General features: G+C 47.7%; 2 protein-coding genes and 1 non-coding gene across 7 annotated transcripts in view; 2 read left to right on the forward strand and 1 right to left on the reverse strand.

Annotated features, from left to right (window-relative positions):
- Window positions 1–2,477, forward strand: part of ANKLE2 (ankyrin repeat and LEM domain containing 2) — a 47,805-nt gene extending 45,328 nt beyond the window's left edge. Inside the window, exons 12-13 of the mRNA XM_058281172.1 lie at window positions 374–505; window positions 729–2,477. Of these exons, the coding sequence (XP_058137155.1) occupies window positions 374–505; window positions 729–951 (355 nt within the window). The 3' untranslated portion in view covers window positions 952–2,477. The remainder of the gene's footprint in view (window positions 1–373; window positions 506–728) is intronic.
- PGAM5 (PGAM family member 5, mitochondrial serine/threonine protein phosphatase) overlaps window positions 1–25,882 on the reverse strand; it is a 61,337-nt gene that overhangs the window by 20,084 nt on the left and 15,371 nt on the right. For 2 of the 5 annotated variants that reach the window (XM_071209732.1, XM_058281173.2), the window contains exons 3-5: window positions 14,757–14,882; window positions 14,561–14,649; window positions 14,259–14,392 (exon numbers count right to left, since the gene is read on the reverse strand). In XM_071209732.1, coding sequence (XP_071065833.1) covers window positions 14,259–14,392; window positions 14,561–14,649; window positions 14,757–14,882 — 349 coding nt within the window. Of the gene's footprint in view, window positions 1–3,987; window positions 11,450–11,793; window positions 12,748–14,258; window positions 14,393–14,560; window positions 14,650–14,756; window positions 14,883–25,882 lie in introns of those variants that run through there. The other 3 variants (XR_009181772.2, XM_004473574.5, XM_004473575.5) reach the window with 3 other exon arrangements.
- On the forward strand, window positions 17,527–17,632 carry LOC111759177 (U6 spliceosomal RNA). The gene has a single exon (XR_002793259.1). It is a non-coding gene; the product is annotated as a U6 spliceosomal RNA (small nuclear RNA).

The raw sequence follows: 25,882 nt of genomic DNA on the forward strand, positions 1-25,882 counted from the left end.
ATGTGTGTATAAGGAAAGACAAACCGTCTTGGGCTTGGTTTCTTTCTCCAGGTAGTGGAAAGCACTCTGCCTTTTGGTTCTTATCACCCTTCGAAAGGTAAAACAAGCAAAACCGTGTTTGAACAGCCTCGTGGGGTCCTGGCGGCCTCTTCTCCCGCTGCTTCCTGTACTTGTCAGCGCAGCGCAGGGCCTTGGCTGCCCCCAGAGCAGCACCAGGGGCACGCCTAGAGGCGCTGTGCCTGCTCAGGGCCGGGCGCACAGGCAGGGCTGATGGATTCGCCATTGTGCGTGCTGGCTTCAAGAGTTAGGAATGCAGTGTGTTTTGGCTCAAAGGTGTCTTGCTTTTTCTCTCGTTCCCTTCATAACACCCTAGAGAAGAGCCGTCCAAGCTGGACCGCGATGTCTTGGCAGCTCTGGAACGTGCCGATGTCGACCCCAGTCACTACCCAGCCGTCCACCAGTGGAGGAGCGCTGTCCTGTCCTACTCGCCATCAGACAGACAGAGGTACTGGGGCGGAGGCGAGCGGGTAGCTAGCTCGGAGTGGTCGGAGCTTGGACGCTCCGCTAGGCTCAAGCCTGCAGCGTTCAGGTGGAAGGAAGGCCCTTGGGAGCTGCTTTCAGGTGTCTGGACTTGGAAGAGAAGCCCGTGGCCCGGGCGTGGACACGCTGCGGGGCCGGGCTCTTGCCCGTGGGCCCCCGGCGCTAACAGCCTCTCTTGGTTTCCTCAGCTGGCCCAGCCCTGCATCGAAAGGGAAATGCCCTTCCCAGCGGCAGGATCCCGGCTCGACTCACGGGTGCGGCTCCGGAAGAAGCAGCCCTGCGGTCGGGGGCCCCGGGAGGCCCGGCCACGGCCCGCACTCCCCTGGCGTGGGCAGCCCCGGGCGCTACAGCCCCGCGCACAGCGCACACCTGCGCAGGCTGGCCCGGCCCGCAGAGCTCGCGGCCCTGTAGGCTGCTCGTCTCCACCTTTAAAAACAAAGGGTAGTAAGTTTATTTCTAAAATGACACGAAAGAATATATTCTGATTTATTCATCCTCATTTCAAGGGCAAAAGAATTTTAGAAAATATAAACATTCTTTATAAAATTTAGATTTTTGATTATTTTGGGAGAAGTTAATGAAAATGAACTCAGATACAAATATTCTGAAAAATGTCAGTGTAACAGTACTGACTCTTTTGGTTACTGATTCTAGGTTTCAAAAGTAACAGAGAAAAGGGGTCCTGATGCAGTTTACCTGAGAATGTTTTGGGGTGCTTTGTCCTTAAGACCAGAAAGTCCCAGCAGCGACTCTGGATGAGGGGCTCTGTCTAGCTGGTTAGTGTTGACGTCCATAAAAAATACGCACTTACTTCAACTCACTTTTTAAAACAAAAGTGAAGTTTTGTGTTGTCTTACCTTTTTTTCTGGGGTTGGTGAGGGACTTTGAATTTCATTTTGATTAGATGGATTTGAAGAGGTAAACAGCAAGCAGTGATTGGATGAAAGCCTTGAGTAGATATTAGTATTTTAGACTTGCAGCAATATTTGTAAATCCTTAATTTTTCTCTTGAAAAAATCTTCTAGTTTGGCAGATAGTCACATAAAATTCCAGTGACCATTAAGGCATTTGTATTTCAGCAGTTGAGTTCAGTCTTCTTGACATAGCTGCCAGTATAGTGAGGGACATGAAAATATCTGTAAATTGTTCTCTACTTTTAAAATTTATTGAGGATTCCCTGAAGATAAATGATATATGGCAGATTTTATGATACACATCCCAGATTTAATAATTAATTCCACTTGGGAATTCTGTTACAAAAGACTGTTAAAATGCAGAAATGAAAGGTGGCTTTTGGGCAGGGCCTGTGCGCGTCCAGTGCGGCCCCGGCGCTGTCCCCCTTGGCGTCTCTGGAGGCCCCTTAGCACCAGTGTGGAGAGCAGCTTCGGCACTGACGGGACATACTAAGGCTGCTTCTCCCCTGGGCGCTCAAAAGTGGCTGCTCACATACCAGCGTATTCTTGTGAACAATTCTAGTGTTTGATTCAAAATGAGCTTTTGCTAACTTCAGTGCCTTCTGTAAATCACTTAATTTTTCAGAACTTGCTTTTTTGAGAATACACAGTGATACTAACTAGGCATAAATGAGATTCTTTCCTTTGTGAAAATTCCCAATTGAAATTTTTGTTTTTTAAGCTTATTTCTTTCACTCAGTGCCAATGGACAGGTCATAAATATCAGAATCAAGATTTAGATTACTAAGACTGAAAAAAGTTACCCAGGATGTTTTCGTTTGCTGTGTAGCAGACAATCTAGGTATAAGAAACAACCCATTTTATTTGTAAAAACAGTGGCATTTTATAAAGGCATATTTATTCTCATAAGAAACAGAATATGGATGTTATAGTCACAGTGACCTGTTTTCTCTAAAACCTGACCACCTTGTCCTGTGTACTGCTGTAAATATTCAGATGTAATTAAATGGTGGTTTTGCCCTACCTTTTCAGACTGCTGTTCCTGTTTTCCGTAGCTTTTGGACTTTAAAAGCGATATGCAAGTGGTTTTTAAAAGTCAGCACTTAGCCTATGAGTGCAATCATCGAATGGATTGGGTATTTTTGTTTCTTCTAAAAACTAAGTGAAGTAAATTATTTTTTAAATCATCTGGTAATAATTTTAGGCTTTCAGAGAAATTTCTCCACCCTCTGCTTGATCTGAATACCCTTTTTGTAAAATCTTAAAGCAGTATTTTGATGACGCAGTACATAATTTGCTAATTTTTGGCCCTTTTCTTCCCTAACAGTTGTGAAACTTTCTGGTATCAGGTTAAACTAGCACAAATTTTGTAACTGCATTTGGAAATGAGAAAGCTTTGCGTGTGTGTGAGTGTGATTAACAGTTGAGTAATTTCTTCCGTTTGAAAGAAGTAATTTGAAAAGTAGAATCTGCCGTGTGAAGCGGGGGTGGAGAGGGGCTCTTAGCCCTAGGTGCTCACCAGCCTCTGCCTTGGGCTGCAGGGAACTTTCTGGGACAGGGAGTCAGCACATTCTAGAAGACCACAAACAGATCTTCTTGGATACTTTTTGTATGTTTCCAGAAACTTTCATGGCTTTCAGAGGAAATCGCTGTTTGTAGGATAGCTCACCTTTTAGGGGGGCGTGATCTCCCATTGCCCTGAGGCAGGCTTTGTGTCTGTTAGAGGCATCTTAACCTGAGTGTTTATAATGGGTACACGTTTTGTATTTGTGCATAAAATCCCATAAGTATTCTCTAGTTTATAAGTTGTACTTGTGTTCCTTTTTGGTCTGTCTCAAAAGATGATGTTATGGGCTAGAAAGTGGCATAGCGCCATTCATAGAACCCTCTGCCGTCAGTTGCCTGCTCTTCTCGTGATTTCTTTTAATATATTTTTAATTTATTTTTAAAAGATTCGTAGACCACACAAAAGGTTACATAAAAAAATATCGGAGGTTCCCATATGCCCCACGCCCCATCCCACTCCTCCCACATCAACAACCTCTTTCGTCATCGTGGCACATCCATTGCATTTGGTGAATATATTTGTAGCACTGCTGCACCGCATGGATAGTGGTTTACATTGTAGTTTACACTCTCCCCCAGTCCACCCAGTGGGCCATGACAGGACATACAATGTCCTGCATCTGTCCCTGCAGCACCACCCAGGACAACTCAAGTCCTGAAAATGCCCCACTTGTGATTTGCGTGCTCCTTTTGTGCAAGCGTCATTTTGGCAAAACCTTAGGTGCTGTTACATCTCTCCCAAACCTGCAGGTGCTTTCCCTCGCAGACGGCTGGACTCCCAGGGTGGGCGCCTGTCCAGCCACCTCCAGGGGCCTGCCCAGACCTCCCACTGCTCGGCCTGCGTCCCTCCCGCCACACTGGACAGTGCTCCTGGGGCCTTTCTCCTTCCCCCGTGCCCCAGGCACCTGCCCCAGCAGCATGCACACGCCCAGGCGGCAGCTGTCAGCCCAGAAATAACAAACCATGCCACAAGACAACAGAGGCATTTATTTGGGGGCTTTAAGTTGCAGTTCAGGGAGCACAGATTCAGGTGGCATTTCCAGGCAAAATTTTTAAAGGAAAAGACAGATAAGTTTTTGTGGATGGTGGGCATTTGGGGCACTTCATTTGTCCTTGGGGTTTTGAGGCTGCTGGAGGCTTTGTTCACTCTAAATAAACTGCCTTGCGCAGCTCAGCCTTCCCGGCTCCATATATTCAGGGTGACACCTGCCTCGGCCCCTCTCCTTCCCAAACGTTTTCTTTCCTGCTCTCCATCCCTCAGGATCAGATGGCCACCCCCCCCACTCACCCCCTAAGCATTTCATCTAGTGAAGGGTGGAACAGAAAGCTTGTTGGGAATTTAAACTAGAAAAGAAAATTAAAAGTTGTGAACTTTTATTTTTTTCAAGAAAATATAGATTATAATTGCTGCTTGTGCTAGTTTTTAGAGAATGAATCAAATGTTGGCTTTTTTGTGTGACTTTTCTGACAAAATCTGAAAGCCCAGTTTGGCATCTTTGACTTCAAATCTCATTTCAGCTGCACAATCATAAAAACGATATATGGGTTTTTTATTTTATTTTAAACTTTCGAGATACTTTCTGACTTCCAGGATAGCTACAAAAATAACACAAACATCATACAAAGATCTCATACCCAGATCCACCAATTTTAGCATTCTGCCACCTGTGCTCTATCATTCTGTCCATCCATCCGTTCTTCCATGTGGAGTGTGGGTGGCATCTACGCCATGCGCCCTGAACCTTAACACTGCCACGGACGCTTCCCAGGAACACGGGTGTTCACTCGTGCAACCACCAGTATTAGTCCAAGGGGTGCTGACGCAGAGTATCAGAACTCATTTGGCTTTGTGTATATATATATTTTAGCATTTTTTCAAAGTTTACTGAAGTATATCACTCAAACAATACATGTATAGTAATAGTTGTGAACCTACACAACAAACATACATAACGTCATACACGACTCTCATACCTCACTCTGCCACTAAAAACTTGCATCGTTGTGAAACATTTTTAATGATTAAAGAACTCCTCAAAGTATTACTAAACTAGTATTTTCCCCCAACCCAGCCTATTATTGTTACTATTTTTATATCATTTATACATGAACACATAAACAATGTATATAGTAAGAATTGTGAACTTACAAGGCAAACACATATCATCATACAGGGGTCCCGTACATCAACCCACCACCAACACCTATGAGACATTTGTTACAAATTATGAAAAAATACTGTCAAAATCTTACCCCTAACTATAGTCCTTACCTTGCATTTGGTGTATTTTCCCTCCCCCCAACCCACCCTATTTTTTAAATGTATTTTTATGACAGAAGTTGTAAACTAATAAAACAATCATGTATGTGCAGAATTCCCAAACAACCCCTCTCCATCAACACATCACACTGTGGTGGGACATTTGTTACAGATCATGAGATAATATAACCCGATTATTACCAGGTCTATAGTGTACATTTGGCACACTCCCCATTATCAACACTGCGTCTTTGGCATAGATGCATGAATATTACAGTATCACTGTTAACCACAGTCCATAATAGGTCACTCCTGCTGTATTTTTCCCATGCTTCTCCACTTTCCCAACACCCTACGGTAGTGATGTACATCTGTTCTAGCTCACAAAGGACACTCTTGCATCTGTACCATCAGCCACAATTCTCATCCACCTCTGGGTTTACTTTGTTATTATTCTGTAGCTTTCTGTCACTTGGCATTTACATCCCTAGACTACCTTTTTCAGCCACATTCCCATTTCTAAACCAGCTGCTACTCACTATAATGTGTTACCATCAACTTTGTACATTTCTACACTTTTACACTAAAGCTAATTAAAACTTCTACATACATTAAACACCAGTAGTCCTCCTCTTAGCTCCTTTAAGAATCTACCACCTACTACCAGGGCGTGAAGATACTTTCCTACATTTTCTTATAGAAGCATTATGGTTCTTGCAATTTAGGTTTTGATCCATTTTGAGTTAACTTTTGGAAAAGGTGTGAGATGGGATCCTCATTTCCTCTTCTGGCTGTGGATGTCCAGTTCCCTCTGCACCATTTGCTGAATGGACTGTGCTGCCTGCGCTGAGTCGGTTTGACAAGCTGGTCAAAAACCACGTGACCGTACACGTGAGGGTCTGTTTCTGAACCATCAGATTTGGTTCCATTCGTCTCTGTCTGTATGTATGCCTGGCCCATGCTGTTTTTACCACTGTAGCTAGATAATATGATTTAAATCCTGCAGTGAGAGTCCTCCAACTTTGCTTTTCCTTTTTAAGATGTTTCTGGCTATTCAGGATCCCTGGCCCTTCCAAATAAATTTGATGATCTTATCTCATTCCTTTAACTGGGCCATAGCTTCCTGTTTCTTGATGTGGATTGTAATTTTTTGTTGGTGTTTTGGCATCTGGCTTCCTAGATGTATTTATTCTGGGTGCAGTTTCTCTCTAGTTTAGAGCTTTCTTGCCTTTTCTTCCCTGCTGGTCGTGTAGGAGGGGTCAAGCATGTAGCTGGTGCTGTGAGCTGTGGAGGCTGAAGCTGCCCCCGTTGCCCCGGGAATTGGTGACGCTTCTCCCACCTTTCCCCTCTGCCAGGGGTGGGGACAGAGCTTCCGCCATGCGTCGTGATCCAAACTGAGAAGGACAAGACTGTCTAGTTGCCTGGAGAGACTGAGGAAGCTCCACAGCCCTTCCTCCCTACCTGGGGCGGGAACAGAGCTGCAGCTGTGGGCAGCAGTCTATGCCGTGGGGTCCAGAATGACCGCAGCTGTCCAGGGAGACTGACACAGCACCAGGCCCCCTCCCTGCCGGGGGGAATGGACCCTCTGGAGTGCCCAGCAGTCCAATCCCCGTGGCCGGATATGCCTGCAGTTGCCCTGAGAGGCTGAGGGAGTGCTGTCCCTTCTGCCCCTTAGGGGTGGGAACGGAACCACCAGCGCTCAACAGCGCAGCCCTGGAGGCTGGACGCACCCGCCGCTGTCTGGAGAGGCTGAGGAGACCCCAGCCCCCTCCTGCCCCATGGGAGGTGGGGGCGGGTCCACCAGTGCCCACAGGCCAGGCTGTGTGGGCCCAAAGCACCTGCAGTTTCCCCGAGAGGCTGGGCAGACACAGTCGTCCTCTCCCCGTGCTGGGGCTGGGGTGGAGCCACAGGTGCCAGCAGTCAGGTGTGTGGCGGCCGAGCGCGCCTGCAGGTGCCCTGAGCGGCTGAGGGAACCCCAGCCCCTCCTGTCCCCTGGGGGGCAGCGGTGGGGATGGACTTGAAGGCTCTCCACACACCAGTTCGTGGGGGCTGACAGCGCCTGCAGTTGCCCAGGGGCCGAGGATGCCCCGCTCCTCTCCTGTCCTGCCGGGGTGCGGGGATGCAGCCGCAGGGCTCCCACTCTTCGGCCTTTGCCGGCGGAGAGCACCTGCAGCTGCCGGAGAGCCTGGCCCCCGGCCTCCTCCCTCGTGGAGGTGAGGCTGGAGCCTAAGCCGGGGCTGCAGGCTGATCCTGGTGGAAGGAAGCCCGCCCTGGGTCCCCGGATTCCAGTCACCTGGCTCCCCATCACGCTGCGACGGAGTCGACATGGCGGCCACTGGCCTCTCTGACCTGGACAGGCTCAAAGTTTAGCTGTTCTGAGGATTATACTTTAGCCCGTCCATTTTACTAGGCACTAGCTGAGGCTGGTGCCACAGCGTGACTTCCTCCCCTGGTTTTTGGGAAATGGAGTTTCCAGCTCCAGCCACACAATAGCTCCTCAGGTGGCCTGCGCCGCGGGCACCAGCCTCCGTGGCGTGGAGGGCTCTACGCACGAATCCTCTCTGCAGGTGGGCATCTCCTCCTCCCGTTCTTCCAAGGACGCTGCAGGATGCTCTTGGGGTCCCCTGGGCCCCCAAACAGGTGCCTTAGATGGCTCCCGGTCTTGCTTACTGCCCTGTGGGACCAGCTGACTCGAGGCCGGTTTACTCTGCCACCGTCTTGGCTTCCTCCCCGTTGCCTTTTTAAAGGGTATTTATTTGGTGTAGAAACTTAGTTATGAGGCCTTACAGAGTTCATCTCAAGGTACCATAAGACACTGTCACCAAAGATGGCAGGGGACGTCTGCGAGGGCTCAGCCAGGCTTTCTCCTTCCTGCGCCCGGTGGGCCCAGCTCCTTTCCGGCTCACTGGGCTGCAGAGGCGCATCCCTTCCCGGGACCTCTGGATCCTCCTCCCCATCTGGAGTGCTCTTCTCGCTTATGCATGTCTGTGTCTCGAGTGGGTGTCCACATGTAGCCCCAAGGGGCAGGCACTCAGACCAAGCCACCCTAGTGACGCGGTCGAATCAAAGCCCTCCTCGTAACGATTTAAGCAGCATCTCTGCTGAGCCTAATACAGTCAAAGGGTATCGCCCCCAGAGGAACAGAGCAATTCAGTCTCTTTTTGGAATTCACAGTCTCACTGCCATGCCTCAAGTGCAGTTTCCAGTTTCTCCATACGTAGGTCCTTTGAGCCTTCTTTCCTCCCATGTTAGATCCCACCAGGACTGTAGGGAAATGAGCTTGATTCTTTTTTTTTTCTTTTTTGAGGTACTGGGGGCTGAACCCAGGATCTCATATGTGGGGTGGGAAGCCAGCGCTCAACCACTGAGCCACACAGGCTTCCCTGAGTTGGTTTTTTCATGTTTTGCTGGTTGGTTGTTTAGGAGACACCAGGGACCAAACCTGGGACTTCCCAGGTGGGAGGCGGTTGCTCAAGTGCTTGGCCACTTCCGCTCCTGATATTCTTTGATATTACTTTGTAGTTTCCACAGGGCTGAAATTTCAGATCCTAAATCTAACAGTCTCATCTGCTTTGATACAACCTAACTTCAAAGGTATTATACCTTCCACCACCCACCGTTATGTAGTGTGGAGTGCACAACCACAGATCATTATCCTTCATCCATTTGTTCACGCACCAGAGAACTCCTTTTCTTCACATGGCTTCTGTCTGTTGTCCAGTGTCCCTTCTTCCAACCTGCAGAGCTCCCTTCAGCATCTTCTGTGGGGACGGCCTGGCTTTTGTTAATCTGGTAGCGTCTCTAATCTCCTTCAATTTTGAGAAACCGTTTGCCGGATATAGAATTCTTGGTGGATCGTTTTTTGTTTTCAGCATTTTAAATATGTCATCCCACTTCCACCTTGCTTTCATGGTTTCTGATGAAAAAAAATGGCACTTAACGGCATGGCGGCATCCTCGACCAGGCGTGGAGCGTCACTCCCGCTTCCGGAACGCTTTCTATCTTGGGCATTCGGGTCTGTTTGGGTTTATCCTGTTTGGAGTTTGTTGAGTGTATCGGATGTGTGTATTCCTTTCTTTTGTTAAATTTAGGAAGTCCTCTGCAACTGTGTCTTTGAATATTGTCTCTGCCCTTTCTTCACCTCCAGGACTCTGCAGTGGGTGGATGATGTACTTGAGGGCGTCTCACCAGCTCCTCAGACTCCACGCTCTCTCTGTTCTTTCTTCCGTCTGCTCCTAAGACTGGATTTCAGGTTCACTGATTGTTCTGCCAGCTCCAATCTACTGTTGAGCCTCTATAGAGAATTTCTCATTTTTGTTACTGTGGTCTTCAACTCTGATAATTTTTTAAACTTTGAAATCATTTTAATTTAAACATCTTGTGAAAAAAAATGAATCAAAAACACACACCATATAGGCAGATTTTTACTCAACGAGCTTCTCAAACCCTCGCTTGTCTACCGGTCCCCAAGATGAAAAACAGATTCTTCCGAAAAGGTGTTCAGCCACCACCAACGATGTAATTTATAGGGGCGTGGATTAGTTTCACAAAGACCCAGTGAATCCCATTATAGTAAATCCTGTCGCTGTTGCCATGGCGATCTTACGGAATTCTTTTGTCAGGTTTCATGCATATCTTAAAACCGGCCGAATTGAGTCCTTTGTAACCGCCACGTGGCCCAGCAGCCTGCCCTGCTTGGACGCCAGCAGCAGAGGGAGCGAGACCCTTGCTCTTCTCTTAGGACTCTGGGCGCGTTTAGGACCTTTTGTATTTATTTTTTAAGTCTCTGCCATATCCCAGGATGGATCCTCCCAAGTGATGGTTTCTAATCTTTGTCTGGGCCATCACTTCCTGTTTCTTTGTATGTTTTCTAACCTTTTGTTGGCACCTGAGCATTGTGAAATTTTAATGTGTTGTCACTGGAATTTAGATTGAGGCATGTTCCTCAAGCTTGTATCCAGCTAGTGTGACAGTGCTTTCCTTGACTGCTAGGAACAAAACAAAACACCGACTGGCCTGTGGGAGCGCGTGGAGCGCGGCTCCTAGTCACGCAGCGAGCCTAGAGGCTCCAGGCCAAGGCCGGCTTCCCTGGTTCGTTCTGCGGTCTTGTCCAGGGCATGTGTGTGGCCCTGGGAATTTACCCATTGACAGTTTCAAGTGTCCCCTCTTCCCTTGGAGAAAGCCTCCTCCTTTTCCTGGGCACTGCATGTCCTACGGCCGTGCTCAGCTCCGTGAGCCGCTTTTGCCGAGCCCTGGGACGAGTCCCTCAGGCCACCACCAGGCAGCCTGGGCCCAGCCCACCTGCTCCTGCAGAACCAGGACCAGGGATCCCCTGGGCCTGTCGGCTGTGAGGGCCGGGCCGGGGCAGCCTGTGCCCCATGCAACCATTCTTGATTCCGTGTTTGCCGCTACTGCAGTCCTTTAAAGAGGTTTTCTGGAGCTTTGAGAAAGACGTTTTGCCAGTTCTTGCTGGCTGCTCAGCGTTTCGGGGGCGCGGGGAGAGTGCCGTCTCGCCCTCTTGATGAGGCAGGGCCCCAGATGGCATCAGCGTTCCACTCAATTTCCCCTGATCCACTGATGCTAAAAACAACAAAATACACCCATTCCCTAGTTTTTCCTTATAGCTTTTCTCGTCTTTAGGTTTTATTGGCTGATAAATCCACATCATCACTCAGTTGTTTGCCACATTGTTTTTAAGGCGGTACCGGGGAATAAACGCAGGACCTTGTAAACATGAACAGCAGGAGCTGAGTCTGCTCCCCACATCGTTTTGAGTCACTTTGTGAAATCCTGTGTTGATTTCAGAAAACTCGCAGACACGAAGGAGAGCGGACGGGGGACTGTCCGGTGGTGTGTGTTTCTTACCATGACGGCTTGGCTGTGCTGGCCAGTTCCCGCTGCCATGGGACCCGTGTGACCAGAACCGGCCAGAACCGTGGCTCCCATGGCCTTAGAGAGGAGGTGTGCCCAGGGCGCCAGCCCAAAGCAAAGGGCTTTTCCTCAAACGGTGAACAAATGGCTTGTGGCGGCCAAACCAGGACATGGCAAGAGCCGTGGACCCGGCTCTGGGCCCTCCAGCGCCACTCGGCCACCTCACGTTGTGGGCAGGCACGGCTGTGCCAGGTCAGCTCCCGTACTGTGGCGCACGATGGCCCTGCAGGGCCCTGTGCTAGGAACAGAAGAGAAGAGAAAGGCCTTGGTCGCCTCCACCCTTAGATAGCGCTGCCCCCTGCCCTGCGGCTCTGGCAGTCATGTGGCTTCTCTGTTCCTTCTGTGACGAGCCAGCGGCACCTCCCAGCCTGTAAGGGTCAAAGGTGACTGCTGCCCATCGGTTTGTGTGGAAATCAGCACAGCCCCCAGAGAATCTGAACCACTTGCTAAGGATTCTACAAAGTGGACTGACGGGATTGCTGTGCTGCTAAAACCATTTGTGAAACGCACTGCCCTGGGCCAGGAGCTCCAGGAGCTGCTCCAGCCGCCGCGCCGCGCGCTCACAGCAGGACACGGGCAGAGTAGGAAGCAGGGAGGTAGACGTTTATTAGGTAATTATTTCTAAAGTTGACAAATGGGTCAGACATTCCAATTAGTTGCACTGATTGCAGAAAATGTTTAACTACTTCATAAAAATTGTATACTGTACTTCCTAAATTACCAATATTTGGGATATGCCTAAATATTTTAATCCCTAAGAATAAAAGATTAGCAATCAATCACCAGAGGCAAACGACGACCTAGTTTTCGCTCTGGGGTATTAAAATGCCTTTTATTAACATGATTTTCCTGTGGCTGAGCCAGTGCTAAAGGCTGGCAAGTCCTGAGTGAGGGGCTGCCCCCAGGGCACGTGTTTTCCTGTGGGAAGAAATGGCTGCTCTAAGGCCTCGGCCCCACGCCTGCCGGGGTGGGGCGCTGGCCTTGGTGTGAGACAGCAGGCGCCCAAGGAGGAAAACTGACAAAAGGACTTTATGAAAAGATGAAATAAAATTAGGTACGGACAAAAACCCAGCCACCGCCACACCGCAGGCGCACGCGGAGCGCCCCAGAGCCGGCGAGGGCGTCTGTGGCCCCCGGGACGGCCCAGCTTCTCTCGGGTAGAAAGACCCCGTTAGAGCAGAGAAGAAGCCACACCTGCGGCAGCAGCCAGGAGAGCCGGGGTCTCAGGCACGCAGCCGCTTCCTGCCCCGCTTCCTGCCCCGCTTCCTGCCCCGCTTCCTGCCGTTCTTACTTGGGAAATAGAAAGTGACCGACGCAGCCCGTGCAGGGCAGGGAGGCCGTCCCCGGCGACATGGAGCGGAGAGCCCGTGCCCGGCTCCGCGTCCTCAGGACCGGGTGATCTTGTCGGGGGGCATGAAGCCCGTGTCCCCGAGGGTGCGCAGGGCCACGGTGCCGCTCGGCCGGATGACCAGGTGCGTGATGCTGCCGTTGTTGAGCGAGAGGCGGAGCCAGCCCTCGGGGGGGAACTGCAGGGCCCTGGAAGCAGAGGGGCGTGAGGCGGGAGCGCAGGTGGGGCCATTGGGGGGTGGGAGCCCGGCCAGGGAAGGAGGAGCTGGGGCAGGCAGAGGGGGCAGGGCACTGCCGGGCTCCTGGGAGGAGGACAGTGCAGAGGGGGGCACTGAGGACGCCGCTTGCCGGAACTCTCCACCCGGGCCAGCAGCTGCTGGGGCCGCAGGGACCCGGGGCCACGGGACCCGCCCTACTCAGATTCTGGCCCCGGGGTGCACACAACTGGCAGCTTTTCCCATGGGACAGAAGACGTGCGTCCCCCAGGGATGGGCAAGAGGGGAGGACCGCAAGCCACTGCTCTCAGCACAGTGCTCGCCGAAGACCAGTATTGCGGCCACTTCCTCTCGAGCCACCAGGAGCCCTCTGGCCACAGGAAGGCAGCTGGGACAACAGGCTGCAGCCGTCGGCCAAACGCCTGCCAAGGTTTTTGCCAACTTAAAGGTCCCTCTTCATGCTGCCTCTTAGTGCCGCCGCGTCGCCCTCCCCTCCTCGGCGCCTGCTGAGTCTCCACGGCCACTGCAGGCTTCCCTCGGCACCTGACCCTGGTCCTCATGAGCAGGGGCCACTGACCACTCGCTCTCCCTCCCACTAACCACTCCATTCGGGTTGGGTAGCCTTGTTCCCAGCTAAAAACATCAGGACAACATGGCCAGCGAGACCTGCGGGCGCCACCCGTCCCGCTGCCCCTCGTGCCCGGCCAGGGGCAGGGCTGTGGGTGGGGGGACGCGTCGAGCGAGGAGCGCAGAGGCAGCCTGTGTGGGCCTGTCCGCCCCCTCCCCTCTCTAGCCACAGGGCTCCACACCGCTGTACGTCTTGCACTCTTGTCTCTCTCAAATACTCAGACCCAACCATGCTGCCCTCCAGCGTGTGGCCACGCAGGGTGGGCCTGGAACATTCCATGGTGCCAGAAAGTAAGGGAGCAGGAGCACGTCCAAAGGACACGGGCCACCTGAGCAGCGCACGACTAACCTAGGAGCGGGCCACAGCCCACAGCACTGCAGCCACCCGAGCTGGATGGGACGCTCCGGCAGGAGCTTCAACTAACAGGCAAGGGTGGGACGGGGGCGACCGCGGCAGGCCAGACCCCCAGGCCGGGGCCGGTCGAGGAGCAGCCGCCTCGCCCAGGAGCGCCCACCCACAGGGGAGGAATGACTGCAGTGGGGGTGCAGCCAGGGAAGAGGCGCCCCCGAGCCCTGGTGGGCGCTGCTGAGAGGGCGGGCGGTCACGAGCACTCGCCGGGGGCTTCCACGGGGGCTTCTCCCAGGGCCCCCAGGGTCACAAGAGACCAGGCAGGAAGAGGACAGCGGAGAAGGGGGACCCTCGGCGCTGCCAGGGCTGCGCCCAGTTCCCACTGCTGTACCACGGCTCTGCGCTCTGTTCGTTCCTGGTACTGCTCTTACCGAGGTGGTCAGTCAAAATCCCTTCAAAACGCAGTCGGAAAGGGCCCGTAGCCCAGGCGGGGCGGAGCGCGGGCTCACCTGCACACGATGTAGCGGATGACGTTGGCGTGGCAGATGAGGATCTCGTAGCTGTCCTGTTCCTGCTTGGCGTCCGCCCGGTGGATGTAGTTCCGGAAAGCGGCCTCAATCCGGGCTCCGTCTTCGTAATACTGCTGAGGGCAGAGCGAGCGTGAACCGACAGACGACGTCGCAGCTCTCGGGGCGCGTCTGCGATCCTCGGGAGCCGAGCTCCGGGCGTGGAGGAAGGTGGCGGCCAGCAGGCAGCCCCCACGGAGGAAACCCACTCACCACAGCGTCCCCCCTCGCGAGCCCGGGCTCACCACAGCGTCCGGCTTCCAGTGGGACACGGGCGGGTCGGGCTCGATGGGCGCGCCTTCCCTGAGCAGGTCTGTGCTGACGCGGCCGACGCCTGGGGACGGGGGGACAGGGGTGCTCAGTGTCAGGCCGGCCCCCGGGGCTGCCGCCAGCCTCCCAGCTGGGCCTCACACAGACGGAAAGCCCGCGGCGGGGACCCACCTGGCAGGTGCTTGCCCACGATGTCCGCCGTTTCCACTGCGCGGGTCATGGAGGAATGCACGATTTTATCGAACTTCAACCCCAAGCTCGCAAGGCGGAGCCCCGTTAGCTCAGCTTGCTCCCGGCCTGGAGAGGAAACACACTCGTCGGCGTCCTGAGACCCTCTAAAGCCCGCGCTGCGCGGCAGGCAGGACGCCATCCTGCGTGGCGGGAAACGAGCTGATCGCGTTTCAACCACTGCAGAGAAACAGAATCTGGTTCCACAGCGACAGAAGAGGCCTCTGGCGGCCCTGGCTACTGACCCACAAATCGGGTCTGCTGTGCCCAGGGGCCCCTCCGGGGCGGGGCCGGCAAGGGGCTGCAGGGACCCCACCCCCTTGGCCGCCCCCCTGCCGCCGGGCCTGGTTGCTGAGGGTGCAGCAGGGCGTGGAATCACTTCCTACCTGGAAAGGGAAGGCTGGAGAAGTGCCTGCGCAGAGGTTTGCTGTGAGGCCCCGTCCAGTCAGTGGACAAACACTCCAACCAGGTTTGAACCTGGGCAGCCCAAGGGCCCCATCTGCTGGCCAGCCAAGGAAGGCACAAAGGGAATGGAACGAGGAAGCAGGTGTGGCTCAGCCATGAGCACCTGCTTCCCAGGTTTGAGGTCCCAGGTTCAAGCCCCACTAACTCCTAAAAAAGTAGTAAGATAGGTTTTCTGGCCAAGAGAGACTTAAAGTGAAGAAGGCAAGACTAGCAGAAAGGATAACCAATACAGCAAAAAGACGAAAATAAGATATAACATATGAAAGCCATGGAATAAAATGGAAATAAATAATTCAGGGACAGTAATATCAATGAATGTGAACAGATTAATAAACTCCCTAATCAAAAGACACAGGCTGACAATGGATAAAAACATGAGCCACCCATATGCTGTCTACAAACCAGACTCAACCAACTGAAAGTGAAAAGCTGGAAAAAGACACTCCATGAAAACAGTAACCAAAAAAAGCAGGGGTAGCTATACTACTAATAGACAAAACATATTTTAAATGCAAAAAAGAGATGCAGAAAACCATTACATGTTAACAAAAGGAACACTCTACCTGGAAGAAATAATAGTTATAAATATCTGTGCACCTAACCAGGGCGCCCTAAAATACATGAGGCAAACTGGCAAAACTGAAGGGAGAAAGAGACATCTCTACACTACTAGTAGGAGACTTTAACACACCACTGACATCATTAAGTAAAACAACCAGAGAGAAGGTCAGCAAAGGGAGAAGGGAGCAGCAGATGCGGCTCAAGCAGCTGGGCACCCACCTACCACCTGGGTTTGGATTCTGATGTCTCCTAAAGAAGTCGAGACACAATGGAGAGAAACAATGTGAAATACAAGCAGGAGTGGAGGGGCTCAAGCCGTTGGGCGCCTCCCTTCCACATGGGAGGTCTCAGGTTCGGTGTCTGGTGCCTCCTAAAAAGAAGACAAGCACACAACAGACAGACAGAGAGAACAGATGGCTAGCACAAACAACGAGGGTGGGGGGGGTGGGAAATAAATTTAAAAACTTAAAAAAAAAAAAAAAGGGAACAACTTTAACAACACAATATGAAAAACAAACTACAGCTGACAGGCATATACAGAACGCTGCATCATATCAACAGGTTATACATTCTTCTCAAGGGCTCATGGATCTCTTTGCAGGAAAGACCATATGTTAGGTCACAAAGCAGGTCTCAATAAATACAAAAAGACTGAAATTATACAAAGCACTTCCACAGATCATAATGGAATGAAGCTGGAAATCAGTAAGAGACAGGAAAGGGGAAAATTCACATGTGTAGGCTAAACAATACATTCCTAAACATTCAGTGGGTCAGAGAAAAAACTAAGAGGAATAGTAAATCCCTCAAGATGAATGAAAAGGAGAAAAACTTGTCAAAACTTACGGGAGGGGTGGGGGGTATATGGGAACCTCTTATATGTTTTGAATGTAACATTTTTTGTTTTCTATGTATCTTCAAAAAAAATACTATTTAAAAAGTTGATTGGGGTGGGGGTGGGGAGTGGGGTATATGGGAACCATGTTTTTTAATGTAACATTTTGTGTGATCTATTAACTTTTTAAAAAGATAATTTAAAAAAACAAATTACGGGATATAGCAAAGGCAATGCTGTAAAGAAAATTTATACTCCTCCAAATGCCTGTATTAAAAAAGAAGGGCTAAAATCAAAGACCTAACTGCACACCTGGAAAAACTAGAAAAAGAACATCAAACCAATCCCGAAGCAAGCAGAAGGAAAGAAATAAAGATTAAGTGCAGAAATAAATGAAATTGAGAACAAAAAAAAAAAAAGAGAGAAAATCAACAAAACCAAAAGCTAATTCTTTGAGAAAAATCAGTAAAATTGACAAACCCTGAGCTGGACCAACAAAGACAAAAGAGAGATACAAAGAAGTAAAATCAGAAATGAAAGGGGGGATGTAAGTCTGACCCCACAGAAATAAAAAGGATCATAAGAAGATACTATGAGAATCTGCATGCCAAAGAACTTTATAACCTGGATGAAATGGACAAATCCTAGATAAGCACAAACAACCTACACTGACTCTACAAGAAATACAGAACTCAACAAACCAGTCACATTGAAAGAGACTGAATAAGTCATGACAAATCTCCCAAAAGGGGAGTGGATGTGTCTCAGTGGTTGGGCGCTTACTTCCCATGTACACGATCCTGGGTTCACTCCCCAGCACCTCCTAAAAAAAAAACAAAAAACTCCCCACATTGCTGTCATCACCAGCACATATACTAAAACTGGAACAATACAGAGAAGATTAGCATGACCCTTGAGGAAGGATCCCATGTAAATTCATGAAGTATTCAATATTTTTCAAGAGAAATCAATAAATATCAAGACAAATGAAAATGAGAACAGTATTTCAGAACCTATGGGATGCAAAAGCAGTGCTGAGAGGAAAATGTATAGCCCTTAATGCTAGCATTGGAAGAAAAAAAAAAGACCTAAAATTAACAACTACACAGCTCGAGGAACTAGAAAAAGAACAGCATTATATCCAATGTAGTAAGCAGAAAGAATGAAATAACTAAGATCAGAACAGAAATAAATGAAATTAAGAATTAACAACTTCCCGTGCTGCTGACGACAACAGAAGCGGACAAAGAAACAAGACGCAGCGAATAGACACAGAGAACAGACAACCGGGGGAGGAGGGGAATTAAATAAATAAATAAATCTTAAAAAAAAAGAACTAACAAAACCAAAAGCTGGTTCTTTGAGAAGATCAACAAAAGTGGCGAACCCTTAGCTAGACTGATGAAGAATAAAAGAATATGCAAATAAATACAGAAATTAAAATGGGGACATTACTGACCCCACATAATAAGATTATAAGAGGATACTATGAACACCTGTCTACCAACCAACTAGACAATGTTGATGAAATGGAAAAATTCCTAGGAACAACTTACAATGACTCTAGAATAAATAGAAGACTTCAACAAACCAATCACAAGCAAAGAGACTGAAACAGTCATCAAACAGCTCCCCAAAATGAAAAGCCCAGGACCATATCTTTCCCAGGTGAGTTCTACCAAGCATTCAAAGATTTAAAATCAGTTTTACTCAAACTCTTCCAAAACGTTCAACAAGGAATGCTACCAAGCTCATTCTATGAAGCCAGTATCACCCTAATAGCAAAGCCAGATAAAGATATTTAGAAAAAGTAAAATTACAGACCCATTTCCCTAATGAATACAGATGCAAAAATCCTCAACATAATACTTGCTATTCGAATCCAATAACACATTAAAAGGATTACCCAGCAGAAGGGGCGAGGTGCTTCGGCAGCTGAGCGCTTGCTCCCCACGGACGCGGTCCTGGGATGAATCCTGGTATTATTCATCACGCTTTATCCAAGGCAGGCAAGGGAGGCTCAGCACCAGAAAATCAATCAGTGTAATAGTAAATACAAGAAGAAAAATCATACCATCATTTCAGTTGACGCAGAAAAGGCATCTGACAAAATACAGCATCCTTTTTTGATTAAAAAAAAAAAAAACATTCCAAAGGATAGGAATCAAAAGAAACTTTCTCGACATGACAAACAGCATATATGAAAAACCCACAGCCAACAATGTCCTCAATGGTGAAAGGCTGAAAGCTTCCCCACTGAGATCAGGAACCAGACGAGGAGGCCCACTGCCACTGCTGTGGTCCACTACGGTGCTAGAGGTTCTGGCTACAGGAATCAGGCAAGAAAAAGAAATAAAAGGCATCCAAATTGGAAACGAAGAAGTAAAACTCTGGCTATCCACAGATGATATCCTATACCTAGAAAGTCCTGAAAACTCTACAAAGCTGCTAAAGCTAAGAAAGGAATTTAGCAGAGTGCAGGATACAAGATTAATATGCAAAAATCACTAGTGTTTAGGGAAAAATTCCATTTACAATAGCAATTTTTAAAAAATCAAATATTTAGGAACAAACTTAACTAAAGATACATAGAAAACCTAAATAAATGGAAAGACATTCTGTGTTCACGGATGGGAAGACTAAGTATCATTAAGATGTCAACCTTCCCAAAATGATTTATAGATTCAGTGCAACACCAATCAAAATTCCAATAGCCTTATTTAAAGAAATGGAAAAACCACTTATCAAAGTACTTTGTCTGGTTTCTTTCACTTAGCTTGCTAAGTGAAAATGCTTTCTCTCATAGCAGCATTATTCACTATTGCCAAAAGATGGAAACCACCCTAATGACCATCAACTGACCAACAGATAAACAAACTGCAATATATACACATGATGGAATATTATAGCTGTAAGAAGAAACTAAGTTGTGAAACATGACGAGATGGACGAACCTGTTGAGTGAAGCAAGCTAGATACAAAGAACAAATACTATATGATTGTGTCACTATGAATTAAAGATACTGTGTAAACTAGTGGAGTTAATAACTAGAATATGGGTCACCAGATAATACAAAATGAGGTTAGAATATGGAAAGCTGAGGGTTAACCTGTGCAGAATTGGTAAAAAGGGTTGATAATCTTTGGAAAAGAAAAGGTGAAATCACAACATAGTGTTTGCAACTAGCAGAGTTATGATATGGGGATGACAGTTGTTGAAAGGGGAAGTCTAAGGCCATGTATATTACTAGAAGGAAAGCTGAAAAATGCAACATGGAACTACATAGCAAAGTAAGCCTCATGTGAAATATGAATATGGGTAATACTGCATATATAAAACTTTTTATTTGAAACTGAACAAATGTATGTTAATGTTACAAAATGTTAACACCAGGCAAAAAAAAACAAAACAAAAAACCCAATATGCCACATGAAAGAGACCAAACGCAAGGGACTACATATTGTATGATTCCATTTGTATAAAATGTAAATATAAATCAATATATAAAGATGGGCTTAGATTAGTGGTTATGTAGGACTGCTAAGGGTTGTGGAGTTTTTCTTTTTGAAGTAATGAAAAGGTTCTAAAATTTGTTGTGGAGATGAATGCACAACATTAAGTACACTAAAAGCCACTGATTTTGGATAGATTGTATGGTATGTGAATATATCTCAAACTGCTTTAATTTTTTTTTTGAAGGGTAAGGGGCTCCAAATAGGCAGAAACACCTTAAAAAGGAAGAATGAAGGTGAAGGACTCTCACTTTCATATTACCTAGCTACAGTGATATTAGCATGGTTCAGAAACAGACCCTCACATCTTTGCTCAAGTCATTTTTGACAAGGCTGTCAAACCCACTCAGCTCTGTCAGAACAGTCTATTCAACATATAATACTCAATATCCACATCCACTTGGAGAACTGGATCTCCACATCCACAATAAAGAGGAGCCCTATCTCACACTTTATATAAAACATAAAATGATCAAGACCTAAATATAAGCTACAACCAAAAAACCCAGGAGAAAGTGTAGGGAAACTACTTCAGGACCTGGTGGTAGGTGGTGGTTTCTTAAACTTTACACTGAAAGCAAGAGCAATGAGCCACATATCTGATAAGGGCTTGATTTCCTTATCATACAAAGAGATCCTACATCTCAACAATAAAAGAGCAAGCAATCCAATTTAAAAATGGGCAAAAGACAAACAGACATTTCTCCAAAGAGGAAATACAAATGGCCAAAAAGCACATGAAGAAATGTTCACTATCACTAGCTATTAGGAAAATGCAGATCAAAATAACAAAAAAACAGAAAATAATAAGTGCCAGAGAGGATGTGGAGAAACAGGAGCACTCCTTCACTGCTGGTGGGAGTGAGGGCGGTGCAGCCTCTGGGGGACAGCTGGGCAGTTCCGAGGAAGTCCTATAACTGCCACATGATCCGGCAATCCCTCTGCTAGGAGCATATCCACAACTGAAAACGGGTGCACACAGACATCGGCACACCGATGTTCAGAGCAGCATTACTCAATTTCCAAAGATGGAAACATCCCAAGTGTCCATCAGCTGGTGAATGGATGAACAAAACGTGGTATATACATACGATGGACTACTGTGCTGCTGTAAGAAGAAATGACATTAGGACACATAAATGGCCTTGAGGACATTATCCCAAGTGAAATAAGCCAGACACCGAAGGACAAACTTTGTATGGTCTCACTAACTGGAACTAAATGCAAAGAATAAACACATGGAGTGAAAACCCAGACTAAAGGTTGCTGGGAGATAGGGTGAGGACTGCGAAGGGGTGCTGATGCTTAACGTATGTAGAATTTTCAATTAGCTTGACTGTAAAAGTGTGGAAATGGGTAGAGAAGATGGTAACACATTATAGTGAATATAAGTAACTCTGCTAGTTCATAAATGGGATTCTGGCTGAAAGTGGAGCTTAAGGCCGTAAATGCCCATTGAAAGAAAACTAGAAAATAATCTAGGGACTGAATAACAGTGAACCCAGAAGTGGATGAGGTTAATACAAATACAGGAATGTTCTAAGAACAAATGTACATCACTATTACAAGGTACTAAGACTATGGTGATGCATGGGAAAAAATACAATTAATGTAACTTATGGACTATAGTTAACACCAATATTATATTTTTACATCAGTGTCAAAGAAAGTACTGTATCACGCTAAGGGTCAGTATTAGGGAAGTGTAGAATTTTTTCCTTTAAACTAAGAAAAATGGTCAAAGGTTCACTGAGTCAATGGCTGCACAACTCTGTGATGAAAGTGAGAGTCCCAGAGTGCACACTTTGGGTAGAAGGTACAAGGCCTGGGACAGTGTAACAGTGAGCTGTGCTGGAAGTGGACTGTGGTTAGCAGTACAAACAGGAGAGTTCTCTCGCGAGCTGTAACAAAGGTACCAACAAAGGTACTAATACAGTGTTACTAACAGGGGGAGCATGGAAAAAATATACCAAGTATACACTATGGCCATAGTTAGTGGTGACAGTCTGATTATGTTCTTTCATAATCTGTAACAAATGTTCCACAACAATGTGAGGCTATTGTTTTGTAAGTTTACAACTTCTCTAAGTTTTTTTTTTTAAGTTAATGGGTTTAACATTATTAAAAATAGGTTTGCTATTATATATATGTGTAATTCTTATTACCTCACACACCTAGTGGTGTTCAGGCTATTCTGAAGATTTATTTTTATTTATTTCTGCCCCACCCCATTGTTGTTTGCATTTGCTGTCTGCTCATCGTATTTTCAGGAGGCACTGGGATCCGAACCCGGGACCTCCCATGTAGGCGGGTAGTGCCTAATCACTTGAGCCACCTCCGCTCCCTCTAATATTTTAAGAGGTGGAGTGGACATCACCATCCCAGGGTCCACAGAATGGAGGAATAAAATATGGATTAGAGTGGACTTACTGATATTCTACTATGAAAATATTGTGACTAGTAGAAGAAATTGTAGCATTGAGGTAGAGAAAGGGGCCACAGTAGTTGCTGAGGGCAGGGAGAGGGAAGAAGAGATGTGATGTGGGGGCATTTTTGGGACTTGGAGTTGTCCTAAATGATGTTGCAGGGTCAAATGCTGGACATTATATATCCTGCCATAACCCACTGACTGGACTGAGGGAGACTGTGAACTACAGGGTAAACTATTATCCATGTAGTGTAGCAGTGCCCCAAAATGTGTTCACTGAGTGAGATGAGTGTGCCGCAATGATGGGGAGGTTGCTGGAGTGGGAGGAATGGGGTGGGGGTGGGGTGGGGGGTGTACAGGAACCTCTTATGTTTTTTAATGTAATGTTTTTTGTGATTTATTAACTTTAATTAAAAAACTGTTAAAGAAAAAGAACATAAAATTTTAAAATGTGTCTGTATTAGCCAAAGGGGTGCTGACGCAAAATACCAGAAATTGGTTGGTTTTTATACAGGGTATTTATTTGGGGTAGGAGCTTACAGATACCAGGCCATAAAGCATAAGGTACTTCCCTCACCAAAGTCTATTTCCAACACCCGACGCCTGCGAGGGTTCAGGCTTCCTGGGTTCCTCTCTTTCTGGGCTTGCTCCTCTTTCCTTTGTCGGCTTACTTCCCACGGTTCCAGCTTAAGTCTTCAGCATCAAACTCCAACATCAGAAAATGCTCAACTCTCTGTCTTGGCCTTTTATCTGTGAGTCGCCACTCCACTAAGGGGTGGGGACTCAACGCCCTAATCATAGCTCAATCATGCCCAGGTACAGATCAGATTACAAACATAATCCAGTATCCATTTTTGGAATTCATATCCATATCAAACTGCTACACTCCACCCTCTGAATTCCAAAAAGACATTACAATATTCGAAAAAACCTCACATCAGTAACAATGGAACTACTAAATCATATCACAATCAATTCAAAGAAATATGGTTTGTCCTGGGGCAAAGTCCTGTCTGCTATAGACCTCTGAAACTTACAAAACAATTCATCTACTTCCAAAGCACAAATGGATAAAGAATAAACATTTTCAAAACAATAAGGAGAAATTGGGAGGGAAACCTGAGACCGGAGTCCTCTACAGTTCAGTGAACCAGCAGGGCATCCTCCATTCAATTTCAAAGTCTGCGAGTCATTCTTAAGATGATGGTTTCTTCTCCTTGGGGCCATATGGGGACCCGCCCTCTCCAAAGTCTTGCCCAATGGCCGTTTTCTCATCCAGCATCATCAAGCATCTGGGTGTCCACCAAGCTCCAGACCTCTCCCTCCCAGAGTGTTGGGGTGACTGCCACACCTCACCCAAGCTTTGGGTTAGAGACTTAACCCCCCTAGTACAGTGATGTGAAGACAACATTCCCCCTAACCTTTGGCATACAGGCTCAACCCCCTCAGAGCAATGCGTTGACCACCTGGTCTTCCCTAACCTTTGGGGGACAGGTCCACCCCTCTCAGACCTGTGGGGTGCTGACCTTAACTGCCCTAATCCTTGGGGAATGGGCCCCACACTCTGCACCCTGGGGCAGCAAAACTCTGCCAGCACATCAGGTAGAACATCCACCCTCTTCAACTGCTGGGCAAACTCACCCTCTCTGTGCACATGGGTGGGGCTCCTCTCTTGGCCCAAGGTGATGTCCTAATTCCAGAGCTCAGCTTCCAAGGTTTTCCTCTTAAGCCTGTTTCTCCTTCAATCTCTCCTTTCCATGTCCTTTTTATCCCAGGCTGACAGTCGTTTTGTTCATACAGCTCTCTCAAAAAGTGTGTTGGTTTAGCATGCAGGAAGCAGGGGTCCAAGCCATCAGACAGTAAGACTTTCCACAAGTCTTTCTGACATAACTGCATCTTCAATCCTGATTTACAAGTTCCAAGTTTAGTTAAGTCCCCCAATGGGGCACTTTCATCTGGGAGCTTGGTCTCCAGAGGCTTGGAATTTCCAGAATCAGTTTTTGTTTTCTTTGTGCCCAACAGTTCAACCTTCGGCATATCTCTCTCGTCTAGCATTTTGCTATAAGCTGCAAGCAGAAGCCAAGCTGCATTCTCTGGGTTTACTTTGGAAATTTCTTCAGCTAAATGCCCAGGCTCGCCATTTTCAAACTCTGCCTTCCATACAACACCAGGAGTTAATCTTAACTACGTTCTCTGCAACTTTAAAACACAGATCACCTTTCCTCCAGTTTCCAATAATAGTTCCATCATTTAGCTTTAAGGCATCATAAAAAGTCTCTTTAGCATCCATATTGCTATCAACAGTCTCTTCAGAGTGTTCTAGGCCTTTTCCATTAAGTATCTCACAATTCCTCCCCTTACCCATTTATAAAACCGTTCCAGCATTTCAGTAATTGAAAAAGCGCTTCCCTACTCCTCGGTACCAAATTCTGTATAAGTCAGCCAAAGGGGTGCTGATGCAAAATAACAGAAATTGGTTGGCTTTTATAAAGGGTGTTTGGGGTAGGAGCTTACAGATACCAGGCCATAGAGCAGAAGTTACTTCCCTCACCAAAGTCTATTTGGAGCAAGATGGCTGCCGACGTCTGCAAGGTTCAGGCTTCCTGGGTTCCTGCGTTCCTGGGGCTTGCTTTTCTCTGGCTTCAAGGTTCCTTCTTTCTGGGGCTGGCTTCTCTTTCCTCTGTGAGCTGACTTCCCAGGGCTCCAGCTTAAGTCTTCAGCATCAAACCCCAACACCAGAAAACCCTCAACTCTGTTCTTTGCCATGCCTTTTTCCTGTGAGTCCCCACCCACCAAGGGTGGGTATCTATTTTTGGAATTCATAACCATATTTCTATTGTTCTTTTGTCCTGACCTCCCAAAAACATTCCAATTAACTAATTAAGGTGAGACTGGTTTTCATTGAGTTATCCTATAAATACATACTGTATAAACTTACACTATGTTTTACATATAAATTTTAAGTGCTTTTGAGTTGTACTTAAAAGTTCCAGGGAAGTGGACTTGGCCTAGTGGACAGGGCGTCTGCCTACCACATGGGAGGTCCAAGGTTCAAACCCCGGGCTGGCCCGTGTGCAGTGCTGATGCGCACAAGGAGTGCCCTGCCACGCAGGGGTGTCCCCCACGTAGGGGAGCCCCACGCGCAAGGAGTGCGCCCTGTAAGGAGAGCCGCCCAGCGCGAAGGAAAGTGCAGCCTGCCCAGGAATGGTGCTGCACACACGGAGAGCTGACACAGCAAGATGACGCAATAAAAAGAAACACAGATTC

This window comes from Dasypus novemcinctus, chromosome 19 (assembly GCF_030445035.2).
Source record: "Dasypus novemcinctus isolate mDasNov1 chromosome 19, mDasNov1.1.hap2, whole genome shotgun sequence".
Lineage (NCBI taxonomy): Eukaryota > Metazoa > Chordata > Mammalia > Cingulata > Dasypodidae > Dasypus > Dasypus novemcinctus.